Here is a 13,842-nt window from a genome sequence, read left to right as displayed (position 1 = left end):
ACGTCTTTCTAACCAACAGTATGCATTTAGGCAAACCTATTCTATTGTGGATATCCTAATAATCATCTCTGAACACATACACCATGCACTAAACAAGGCGAGGGAAGCTAGGTAGAAGTAGCTTTTGATAATTCTAAAACATTTGACAAAATCTGGCATGAAGATCTTTTAAACAAATCATATGATATTACTAAACAAATACTTAATATAATAAGATCCTTCCTTTACATGAAAAAAAATCTAGGTTGTCCTCTATTTACATCCAAACAACATGACATCAATGTGATCCTTGTACTTTTCTTGTTCTTGATATTCATAAATGATTTACCTCATGAAGTGGTGTTTAGCTTGCGTGTTTTTACTCATGACGTCACATGCTATATCAGATGTGTGGAAAAATGAATGTACACATATTTAACACAATGTCTGAAACTTGAGAAAATGATATTTGTCGTGTACTGTGGATGCAAATGAATATTAACATTTAATGCTACTAAGATGAAGCTCCTTTCCTTCTACAAATCCGAAGAACATTTCCAGACATGAATTCCTACGAATAATAATAACTCCAACTGAGAGTTTATCCTTCAAATTCTTCAGATATGTAACATGAATTGGAAAAAATAAAAACTGGCTGGAGCAGTGCATTAACTGCTAGCCTCTCTCTGTTGGACAGAATCTCTAATGTAATAGGTCCTGCACTGCCAAACAAGTTCCAACTGCTGTTCTATTGCCACAGTGTTGCATAAGTACTTTCTAACTACTTTAATGATGTTGGTCAGGTGGTATATAAACAGGATCTATATAACTGATGTCTCTTTAATGTTATAAATAAATGAAAAATTTCTAAATTCCAAATTTCAAGATGTTGATCATCTTATCGCTTATTTCTTTAAGTACTTGTCATGCACAATTCTTGAATTCAAGAATTGTGTATGTCAACATACTTAAAGAAATAAACAGTAAGATGGTCAACATCATGAAATTTGGAATATAGAATTTTGTCATTTATTTTTATATGCTCTGTAGTTACATCAAGCTTCATAAAGACTGGTATAAAGAAAAGGTGAAATATGATTGAATAAACATATTTCCCAATAATATATATTATGTGTGTGTGTGACGTCTACTGGTTAAAATGTTCTATTGTTGTTGTATGTATGTGTGGATGTTTCACATATAATAAAACGGTCATTAACATTCAGTCTGTGTAGCGTACAGGCAAAGAACATAGCTCGCTTCGTTGTGTATTCATCTCTTCTCATTATTCAAGTTCGTCTCTCTTCGAAGGAAACCCAACAACAGTAGATTACATATTTGATATAACTTTATTCTTGACTTGCTATCAGAAATGCAAAATTTTCTACATTATGCTAAAGTTGCGTTCCTCCCAGCTTCCAAAATGTTTTTCGTGCTAACTTGTTCCATCCGACTCCAAACTCTAAACTGATTACGTGTATTACCAATCCTGTTGTCTCATTAACTTCATGCGACCAAGTCACAAATCGGGTGATTTGCCTTCGTCACATATTTTATGTTCTAACATTTTTTTCATCAAGTTAACATTTTTGGGAACTATTTTAACAGATACTTTTATCTGTAAATGTTTATTTCGCTTTGATTACATTCTTTCTGGGATTCTACTTTTACTAATATCAATTATGATCAAAATAATCGTCCAGCTAACTTGCCGTTGCCCCGGGATGCTAAATAAGTGTGCGACAAAGTGGTAACACTGGTTCCCTCTTGATGTAAATACCCCAAACTTGTCCGACAAGCAACAAGGTCTCACCCCTTACTGTAGAGGTCTCTGGATATCAGAGAGCCTTCTATTCTAATATTTTCTTCTTTTGAACTGCTAGTCTGTGAAATTCCTTCCCTGTTTCCTGCTTCCTCAACAACTAACATGCAGAAGTTTAAATGTAATGCGAACAAACATCTCGCTGTTCAATTCCCTACTTAGAATGTCCCTGTAATCATGATCCTTAATGTACAGTTGCCCTTTTTGTCTCAGTATCAATTCACCTTGTTTAGAGTGAGTATGAGATAAAAAGAAAAAGGCAAATAGCAAACGCCTTTTAGTTGACAAACTGTTTTTTATGTCATGTACGTGTACACTGCTTTCTAGCAGCAATCCTTTTTGCATTTCGATAACATTTTTCTTTTATGTTATGCATTGCAGTCAAAGCTTAATTTTACATAAGAGGTTAATGTAGTTTGCTTGAAGCATTGTTTCGTGTGTCCATAAAGGAAGTTTATAGACGGCAATACAACACAAAGGTGCAATAGATAAACACAAACTTAAGCGAAAGCTATGCAGATTAACCTTTATCTAAACGGTATACATATATTTGTTTTAATCATGTGACAAAGTTGTCTCCCTTTAACTAGCTAAATTTATAAAAATGCAAATAATTAATGAAAACTTAAACAAAATGCAGATAAGTTATAAATACACTGAAAAATAACTGAATGAAATAAAATATTGAATATTAAGTTCCACATTAAGTCTAAAGAATAATAAAATTTAAAAAAAAATAAAATTAATTTTTAGTTTCTGCACAACTGACAATATCCTCAATGTACGCTTGAATTAAATCGACCACATATCTCATAAAGAAAAATTTCCTGAAATATCATACAACACGGAAATTCCATCTCATCATGCTGATGCAAGTAAGATTATGGTGCAAGTATAACATATAAGAAAAACAAATACATATATATTGTATTAATAAAGTTGAATCTGCATAGCTAATTCCACCATTACTTCAATTCACTTCAGTTTGTGTCTATCCGTTACACCTCTGCATTGTATTGCCTTCTGTAAATTTCTTTTGTTAATTTCACATGTTTCAGAAAATGCTTGAATTATCTGCTGCAGAAAGACAGTATTGTTGTTGGTAAGGATTTTTGCTAGTTGTTTTCCTTCATAAAACATTGATTTCAATTGACAGCTGACACTTGAAAAACCCTGCTGTAGTAAGAGTCATGGTATTGTTAACCTGATAGACTTGCAATCTATAAGCGTGATGAAATGCTGGCACACCTGGCAGTTACTAATTTTTTTTTTTTTTTTACAAAGGAGTCACCACTTATCAAGGCCCTAAGGCCACGAGTTAATGAATGTACGGTAATCAATAAGACAATATTGTAGGAATCGTTAGTAGTGAAAATTTGGTAAATTGGATTACTTAAGGGGACGGCGCATCAGAAAGTTGTTTACATTGGACTTGAAAACGACCATATTGCAGTCAGTTTGAAAAGCAGACAAATGGTAGAGACTTCCACAGGCATGCAGTTTTAAGAAAGAAGCTTCGTTCATTGCGTCCCTTACAGCATTTGCAGACATTGATTGGTGGGTTAGTCATGCAAAGCTGCATGCCTGTCTGAAATCAGATTGTTTGCTGTAATGGAGCATCTTCATTATCTCATTGAGCCCCTCTACAGAAATATCACAAATTAGTGATACTAGTAATGTCAAATGATGTACCATTTAGTGATAGACAGGGTACATTCTGCTACTTAATCTGAGTCATAGTTTTTAAATCAGTAATTTGTAGATTTCTCCTGTGAATCAATTTAAAACTTATATAACTAGATTCAAAATAAAATTTTCTTTAAAATGATATTTTAATATTTTTGTTGTGATTTGTATATTCCAATAAATTGCAACTTAACAACAAAAGACGCTGCCATGGCGTGTCTTCAAGCAGTAGATGATTTTTTGGATGAACACGTTTTACGTCTGTTGATATAAATACACAACACGGAAGTTCTACTAGTCGATGACGTTTCATATTTTTAAACTAATAAGAGAAAAAAATTGTCTTTATCATGGAATTTGAACAAAACATGTGCAATTTTCCAGTCAAATGTTAGAACATTTTGAATTCGAGTCTTTCTATTACAGAAATTATAAAAATAGAAACTTGGTTCAAATTGTATGTAATAGCCAATATATTTTTTGCTATAAAATTTGAAAAGAACTTTAAGAACTTCTTACGTGTGCATTAATAGAAATAACCTATCATATTTTGATAAGGTTGATAGCAAATCTGATATTTGATTGTTTTGTTGAATGCTGTCCGTCATTACTAAGAGACGTGCGATGCCGTCATGTCTGTTACAAAGTAGCTTACAGCAATGAAGTATACATTTTTTATTTTTAATTATTTAGAACACATCAGTTTTTGATTGTGAAAAGAAAAAGAATATTTTTGGTAATGCACTATTTTAGTGTTGAAAACATTTTTTTTCAGAAAATATTCAAACAAAAAATTGAATGGAAAAAAAGTTTGGTGCTTACGCACTTATGTTACCATTCTATTTTTTTAAAATTGTATTTTCAAGCTAAATTCAAATTTTACAATATCTTTTTTAAAATTTTCTTTTTCATTTAATTGTTAGGTGAAACTGCAGAATAATTACACCCCCCCCTTTCCATCTTTAGAATGGATTTCTAAATAAGATTATTTCAGCATGGTAACATAAATGCCGAAAGTTTATTTGTAAAAAAACTAAATGAAAAACATGTTTAGACAGGATAGGAATGTTTAATATAACAAATAAGACGTTCAAAAATGTCATCATTTTTATACATATTTATATTATATTCTGTTACTGTTAATTGATAAATAGTGAAAATTTCATTAAAATTGGATTTCCTGAATTTTGGTGAAATTTTAAGTGAGAGGCAGGTTCTGCGATTCTAAAACAAAGTCCCCCAGACTTCTGAAACGCTTTATTTAGAAACCCATTCTTAGCATGGAGATTGGAGATGAGGTGTTTTGTAGCTATTCTGTATTTTCACCTAAAACTTTAATAAATAAGGATACTGTGTAACTTGAATTTAGCTTGAAAATATTACAAAAATAGCGCTGTAATTTTGTTTTATTCCGTTAAAAATTGTTTTTGTTTAACTTTTATTCAAACAGCTTCACTTGACACCACTATTTTTACTTAAGTAAAAATTGTTTTTAAATGAGTTAAAACACACAAGCCACTTATCCAGTTAAGTAAAAGAATAACTTATCTTGCCTATGATAACATTTATTAGGTTTGTTTTACAATCCAGAGGTATGAAAAAATGGTTGAAAAACATATAACAAATAAATGTTACCAAAAGCAAGATAAATTACTCTTCTACCTACCACAATAAATTTTTGGTGTTTTAAATGTTATTCTGTTAAAAAAAAACAAGTAGTATTGAGCGTTACATAAGAAAAAATGGCTGCAATATCTTTTGAAATCTTTGAAGTCTCGACAATGACTTAAAAATACAAAATAGTGGTAGAAATCTACCCAATAATTGTCATAGCACTTAAAGCAGTTAAAATGAAACTTAATTATGCTAATGAGTTTAATATGCTTGAAAACAATTTTAATCTGTACAGAATTTCCTTTCATTTGATATTTTGTTACTCATTTCTTTGAATCATATTGTGGTGGCCATCTTGGATTTTTCACGATGTGATGATAAATGATAATGTCTATCAGAAAAATATTTCGTGTGATGATAAAGCCTTACTTTCCATCTTTTTAGTTTTTATGATGTTTCCATTTAAAGCCGTTAAAATGAAACTTAATTATGCTAATTAGTATGCAACTTACCAAGTGAGACGGTCATAAATACAGCCATCTGAACCTTTCATGGTGTTATATGTTCAAAATTCCATCATAATACCTTAAAAAGATCTGAAGATACAGCTTTTTAAAGATGGGTTAGTCTGTAAATAGTGCAAATTTCCTACCATTTTCTGTCAGAAGCTTATATGCATTTGAATAGGACTGACTTAAGATGAAATGTCCAGTGAACCATGTATTTTTTTTTTTTTTTTTTTTTTTTTTTTTTTGATACTTTGAAATGGATCAATTTAAAAAAATTAAAGATAATATTTCTGTATTTATAATGTTCTTTTCAATACCCCTCCCAAAGTGTTAGGAAGTGAAAAAAATAAATAAATAAAAAAAAAAGAATAAAAACTATAACAAAAAGAAGAAATAAGTTAATCAGTAGAACAAAAGTTATAGGAATTGAGGTTAGTAAAAGACATTGAGGGATGCTGGTTCACAAAGGTGCACAAAGACCATTTGAAATAGGATTGTTAATCCAGGTGTGGTGATGACTGGGACAAAAGACTGGAAATAATGGTCAATATATTTAGTTAGTTTATAGGCAGTTCACAAAAATATATGTATTATGGACAATTGGGGACAGTGGACAGAAGTTGAAGCTTTTTAAATACCCCGAGAGAGACTGGAGTAAAGGGTTGGACTGGGAAGAAAATCACTGGGAACTGATGCAACCAGACAGCTAGCGGTAGACAATGTTTGGGATTCCTTTTTCTACATCGTGACAGTATTGCATGCACACACACTATTGAAAATATCGTTGTCCAAAAATGATGTAAATGATATGGAAAATAGAGATAAATACATTTCGAGTTTCATGACAGTTTTTTTTTTTTTTTTTTTTTACACAGTGATCACCACTTATCAAGGCCCGGAAGCCACTCAGGGATAAGGGTTATTGCAAGTACATTACGTTAGTGTGGAGATTTGATGAAGTGTTTACTTAAGGGGGCGGTTCATTAGGAATTTGTTAACGTTGAACTTGAAGACATCCAAGTTGTAGTCCGGAGGGAAGCAGGCAGACGGAACAGAGTTCCACAGGCGTGCAGTTCTAAGAAAGAAGCTTTGTTCATGGAATCCGCGTTTTGATTTAGGCACAGATATAGAGTGGGGGAAATTTTTCACAGTGGATTCAGCTAGACGGGTGTTTTTCGTGAAAGATTGGCGAGGGGGGACCAGAGATTGGAGTTCAGACGAGCACCTGCCATGGAAATAACGATAAAACAAGGATAGGCTCGCAACGTCTCTTCAGTTTACTTATGCACAGTTTTAAGTTTGCAACAGTTCCCAGTTTGAGATAGTCAATGGCAGGTTTTGGTTTAGATCAGATAAAACGTTTAGGAGGACAAGATGCACTGACGTCAATTAATGACAAAAAGGTGTAGACTTTAGCGTGTAGAGGGTCAGTGATGTGACACATGCACCCAGACCCCAACTGATATTTACGCCATACGTTGAAGTTTGCATTTTCTGTATTAGTCTTTTGTTTCTCTTGCATTGTTTTTTTTTTTATTCTTGTGAATCCGTGCTTGCCCATTTGGCAGTCGGTGAGAGATGACGGCATAGCCAGAATGAAAAGAGAAGACAAAGGGGAAGGAAACCATGGCACACAGCGTTGAAGTCGGCGATTGTTGTCAAGCAAGGGGGAGCATATTGTCTCGCACATATGAGTCGTTCCAAAAGTAAGGGTCCTGGATATGACCAAAAACTATATCCGATGCGGGCCTTGGGGAGTGTGGAGCCACCCTTTAATTGTCATTGCTCCCAGGTCTACTCTTCATTCATTGGAATGCTTATTTTATTCTCTTTCCATCAATGTAATTCTTTTTAAAATTGACCAACAAATAAAAAAGATATGACTTGTTGAAGCACATTAGGTATGTAATATTGTCAATGTCCACGAAAATACAGCATACGCTTGTAATGCTACTTAAATTGCCTAGTCAGCCAGTGTTCGGGACGTGGTGAACTTGTTGGAAAGAGTTCGCCCAACTGACTCTGGGTGACTGCTGCCACCATGACTTTGTCAGTTTGACCTCCTGACCTCACCAGGCAACACTTTGTATTGTTCAAACAAGTAGAAAGTGGACCTTAGGTTTACTTTAGCAAACCATGAAACTCTTGTTTCTTTATTTAATCCTTTAGTCCTCCTATTCCATGAGGGATGTTTCTGACAAAGGGGGAGAATTGCTGTTTTTTGAGTTGAAATCTATTCATATAACATTTCTCATTAGCTTTAACCTTGAAGTATTATTTTTTTAGCTTCTTATATCAAGTGGCTTCATTTTTCTATAAAAAATAACACTAAAATCTAATTATTTGAAACTAGTTGAAATACCTAATCTTCAATATAGAATATTTTCTTTAAAGAAGGCAATGCTTGCATTTTTTAAATTTGCCACTTTTTTTACTTGAATGAAGTAACATGATTATGATTGTATTATAACTAGGGTTATGATGAGAAAATATTCTTTTATTTTGACTCTCGAATATATATCAGTTGATAGCATATGTTTTTGATAGTGATGTGGTTCTCGATTAACTGTGTCAGATGTATACTTGAGAGTCAAAATAATAAAAAGAATATTCTCTAATACATAATCTCTATATAAATAAAATGAACTCATTTTTTCCCGTCTGATTTTGACATTAATAGGATTAAAAATCAAGATATTTCATGCAAATATAATATGCACAAACGACAGAACAATATCTGAGGTGTGTTATAGGCTTATTATTTCTCAAATTCCTCGATAATCTTAGATTTCTATACTTTTTCTGCTGAGAAGTCACGGCCAAAATCGGTTAAGATCAATGGAAGTGGTAAAATATTTTCTCTCCAATAAATTCCTCCTCCCCCTGCCACCACTTAACACCGTTTGGGGATCGTTCACAAGGAACAGTTGAGAAGAGAACACCGGTTTGGCTTCGTAGTTCTTTCATCTGAAGTTATTTAAAATCACTAAACTAAGCTGCAGTGCTCTGTGGCGTAGTGGTTAGCGTGCTGGACAATTCACATTATATTTTCACGTTCGCGCCGACCTACCGTAGTCGTTTTTTTTTTTTTTTTTTCCTAAATAACTGGAATGGACTTTTCTTGGTGGCCGAACTGTTAACGTTGCAGATGTTTTTTTTGTTTTTTTTCACACTTTATTTTCCTACTTTTACTCATGACTCCGGGTTTGATCCTTCCTACTTACCTACCATAACATTTTTTAAAACTCCCCCCATCCCCGTCCCGGAAACAAACACTTGGGCAACGCCGGGTACCCCCGCTAGTAATATAATAAAATGCCTTAATTATAGCATTAGCAACATCTCGTTGAGTTTGGGATTAAGTGTATTTTTTAATGTCTTGAAAAAGAAAAAAATCTAAAAGTTTGATTATTATGTCTATTTTCAGTTCAAAGTACCAGCTGCTACAAGTGCCCTGATCACAATGGATGGCATTGGTATCAACCCCGCTCAGACGGCATGTAAGTATTTAATATAATAATGTCTTGTTTCGAGGAAAGTGCTGATTACAGCGAATCTGAATATTGACACCTTCATTGTGATCAAACAAATTGCAATTTTGACGTTCAATTTTTAATGGTTGCTAAAAAAGAAATTGGTCCTTTAGGTTGATTTTTTTCCAAGTCTCAGAGACAGAGTTACCAGGCATTATTGATATTATTAATGTTAAATGGTCCTGTTTTCTTTTCTTTACCCATTCTCGAAGTTAAAAACAAATATGTAAAAGTTATTGGCACAACGTTTCAGCTAATGTAATCTCAGACCTTCTTTGGGTGGATTTTGTCAAACTCTGGGATCTTTCAGTCAAACTTTGGAATCTCGACAAAATTTCAAACAGAACTTTTTATCCTTGGGATAGCATGGTCTCGTTCCATCAGCCATGATCAGGTAGAAGTCTTAAATAATTTGCAATTGTCACTTACAACTGAATTTTACCTTTATCTGTTACCCACAACAGGTCATTGCGGACAATTCTAGTATGAATTTTGTTAGCTTTAAACCTATTCTTGTTTTTAGATTTACAATCTAACTGCTTATTACCATAGATCATTACTTATTATTACAAATTACTCTACACACACCCACACACACACACATATATATAAAAAAAAAAAGAAAAAAAGCAGGCTCCTTCAGTCTTGGACAGACTATGGATACCCATGAAGGGTTGCTTGTGCGTGAAATTTTTGTGGCAGGAGGTGCACAATCCCCAACCACACCTCTCCTAGATGACATTGTTAAATACCAGTGGCAAGTGAAGTACAGGACGACTGGTAACAAATGCCAAGATAAGCGGAGAGCACATACAGCGCCTAGAATTTCCAAATGGGCATCCATCTGATACTAACCAGGCTCATCGTTGCTTAACTTCGGTGATCTGACAAGAACCAGTGTATCAACGCGATTATGCCGTACACACACACACACACACACACACACATATATATATATATATATATATACACACACACATATATTTATTTAAAAAACTATATATACATATTCCAAAGACAAACCAGCAGTTTCATTGTATTGAACCAGCCATTCGTGGCTAGTATGAATACAATAAAATTCAATACAATGAAACTGCTGGTCCATCTTTGAAATATGTATATATAGTTTTTTAAATAAATATTTGTATTTTCAGCTCTTACACTCACAATCGAGCACTTTATTTGATTTATTTGCTTCTCACTTATGCCACAACAGGTCCTTGCAGACCATTCTAGTATTTATTTTGGGAACCTTAAACCTTTTCTTGTTTTAAGTTGTACAATCTTACTATTATCGCTATAGATCATTACTTATTACTATATATATGACTATATATCTATGTATTATACAAGTTGTATTCCTGTTTGTCAGTTCACAATTTAATATATACAAAAGGTACACTGTTCCACAAATTAGTTTTTATACTGAAAACAGACATTTACACACTTACACTCTTTATTCAAAGGAAATCTACATTCAAGGAATCACCTCATTTGCATATTACATTAAAGAAAATCTAATTTAATAATTAGCTCCATGCTATTAATGGTTATTAGTTATAGAATTGTTTTCATTGTTTTATTTAGAAATATTATTAAATCTATATTTAATTTATATTTATTTTAATTTTCAATTAATATTACCCGACACTAGTTGCCTGTAAAAACTGAAGTAATTTTATTTACTTAAGTTGTGAGAGTTATTTCTCCTTTAAGATATTTTTGTTTAATTTTCGTAGATAAAAATTGATGCATTTTGTGCTTCCATAATTCCAACATGTGATCCACTTTCAGGAAAATCATAAAACATTAGTTTATTCAGTGTATCTTAAATAGCATGTGACTTAAACCCTATGACCTCTAAAATGGTTATTGATGTTGGACATTTCCCTCTTTTCTGTTAATCTTTTGTTCATTTGTAATATACTATTTGCTATTAAAATATTATGATGTACATAAAATATAAAAATCTATTCTGTAATCTTATTGCTATCAACATAATCAAATTAGTAACTGCCAGGTGTGCCAGCATTTCCTCACGCTTATAGATTGCAAGTCTATCAGGTTAACAATATCATGACTCTTACCACAGCAGGGTTTTTCAATCTATTCTTATTAATGCCTCAGTTGGCATATGATGCTTGAAGTGTTATCTCTATTGACAAACTATCTCCCCCCCCCCCTCCAGGTCCTGGATATGACCTTAAACTATATTCAATGGTGAGGCCCCAGCTTGCGGGCTTTGGGAAGTGTGGAGCCACCCTTTAATTGCCATTGCTCCCAGGTCCACTCTGACCCGGAGTGGTAGTACCTGTTAGGGTCCCAACTATGGGTTAAATAGAAACCGACTTGGAAAAAAACAAATATAATCTATTAAAACTTTTTTTTTCTCCAAAATCACTGGATTCGGCATTAAATAACCTGAAAAAGGTTGATATGCTGTAACCCCCCCCAAAAGATATGTTGTGTTTATTAAGATAGTTAACAGATCGATTTTTTTTTAAATGTGTGGTTTTAAGCAAAAACAACAATACTTATTTGTCATGTCGAAAATAGTAATATATCCAAAAAGTATGAAAATTCATTGAGTAGAGCAACTACTGTGTTTTTAGTAAAAAAGAAAAAAAGTCGATCACTATGGTCTGAAACAACACATCAGCCATTAAAATGGCAAAAAGGGAGATAAGTATGTCCCCTGTGTCTTTGCAATCTTCAAGATGTTTACATCTAGAAAAATGCAATTTCTCACCATTTTCCATAAAAATTACTTTTAACTATAAATAATTTTCTACTCAATGAATTTCTGTAATTTTTGAATATATTACTATTTTCGACAATTAAGTTAGTACTGCTGGTTTTAAGCAAAAACTATCAATCTAAAAACTATCTTAACAAACACCGAAAACGTTAATGGAAGGGAAATAACTTTTGATCAAAATAGTAAACTTTGGTTAATAGGCAGTTCCTTGGACTTTTGGCTAGTAGCAAAGTGTAGTACCTGTTCTGATACTACACTTCATCCTTTCTGTCCTCAGTGAGGGAGAAATTCTTCTAGATTGAGGCAATTTATATTTTTGTTCAAATCCCTTTTTTTTTTTTTTCTTTTTTTTTTTTTGGAACAGGATTTTCTGCACATAAAAACTCTATCATGTGTTTGACTCTGCGGCTGTGGAGAGACAAGTAGGAACAGGCCGAACTCTTTACTACCCAACTCCAGAGAAATGACAGGATTAGATGAATATGCAACATAAAGTGAACCAGATCCAGAACACTAGGTCAAACACTCTACTTAAGGAATTCGTCATTCAAAAACATACCTTCTTTAGTGTTTCAGGGATGTTTAAAGAAGCAAGGAGCCTATCTGCGGAAACCTAAGACTGGACAGCAAAAGGAAAATCAGGGGTTCTAAGAAGACCTGAAAAAAAAAATAATTAGGCAAATCATAAATAGTGGCAAATAGACACCATCAGTCTCCACAATCGTAATCATTCGATATTTAGTATAAGGACAGCCAGATAACATCAAAAGAACTATGTGAAAACTGTACCACAGATATTATTTATCTCTTTTCTAGAATGTCATGTCATGTGAGGTTTAGAAAAGCCAGCACATTTTAAACTACACTTTGGTCTACAAAATATGCCTGAGTAGTCCCCTCGGCACTCCGTGAGAGGAATTTCTGATGTAATCATGGGTAGATTATTTGTTTGCTTGAAATAGTCACATCTGATCTACGGTATTATGGGAACTGGCTTAACTCCCTTTGTGATATGATATGGATAGCAAAGTAATTAATCCCTTTCATGATATGATGATACTGATGATAGGCAAGGAATTTATAATTTATTGTGAGTAAAATAAAAAAAAACATTTTATGTAATAATTAATATTAATTTGTATTTTTTCTTTTGCAGCTAACGTGTTCATAAAACATGGATCAGAATTACGATTAATTCCCCGCGATCGTGTTGGCCACCTTCACTTAGTAAAACATGTTTAGTTAATACCTCTTTCTTTCTCTCCTGTCACCATGCTAACTCTTTTCATCTTGCTCTGATCTGAGCCACAAATTTCTCTGCCGCTTTTATAGATAAAAAAATATCATCGGCTGCAAGTCGTTCTGTTTTCTGATAAATTTCAGTCACTCTCTTGGATCATTTTAAATTTCTTTTCTTTAACAAAACCAGTCTAAAATAAAAAAAATAACAATAAAAAAAAAATAACAATAATAAAAAAAGAAGAAATTTTAATAAAGTAAAAAATCAAAAATGAAATCAAGAATTTTTTTTTGAAAAGAAATTGATCCCAAAGAGAAAATGGCATTGAAAATTTGGCCCAAAATAAGATCTTAAAAAAAAAAAATAAATAAATAAAATCAATTTTGGGGTAAGCTTCAAATAAATTATTTTCTTTGAAAATGTAATTATCTTCATTTTTGGAAAGGTTAAATTTGAAATAAAGTCATCTTTTTGACGGGCTTTTTCTTTTGTTCTTCCTATTTTGATTTTACTTCCATCTTGAAAAAATACACTTGTTTATTAAAATGTTTTCTTTTCATCATGTTTGCTTTTATTCTATTTGCATTTTTTGTAGAGATTGCTTTTGGACTGGGTGCAAAAAACATCTTTAACCCGAGTCGTACACTGTCTACCCAACTCCAGCCCCTGTTCCATCACAGCAATGTTTTTTCTTCCTTTTT

General features: G+C 32.8%; 1 protein-coding gene across 1 annotated transcript in view; it reads left to right on the top strand.

The window, feature by feature from the left end:
• LOC145260349 (ubiquitin-fold modifier 1) overlaps positions 1 to 13,620 on the top strand; it is a 32,470-nt gene extending 18,850 nt beyond the window's left edge. Inside the window, exons 4-5 of the mRNA XM_080118280.1 lie at positions 9,038 to 9,110; positions 13,058 to 13,620. Coding sequence (XP_079974406.1) covers positions 9,038 to 9,110; positions 13,058 to 13,143 — 159 coding nt within the window. The 3' untranslated portion in view covers positions 13,144 to 13,620. The remainder of the gene's footprint in view (positions 1 to 9,037; positions 9,111 to 13,057) is intronic.
• Positions 13,621 to 13,842: the final 222 nt, after the last annotated feature.

This window comes from Euprymna scolopes, chromosome 3, assembly GCF_053919585.1.
Source record: "Euprymna scolopes isolate OS-2025 chromosome 3, ASM5391958v1, whole genome shotgun sequence".
Lineage (NCBI taxonomy): Eukaryota > Metazoa > Mollusca > Cephalopoda > Sepiida > Sepiolidae > Euprymna > Euprymna scolopes.
Note: the sequence above shows the minus strand (reverse complement) of the source record. Positions and strands in the feature narration are given on the sequence as shown.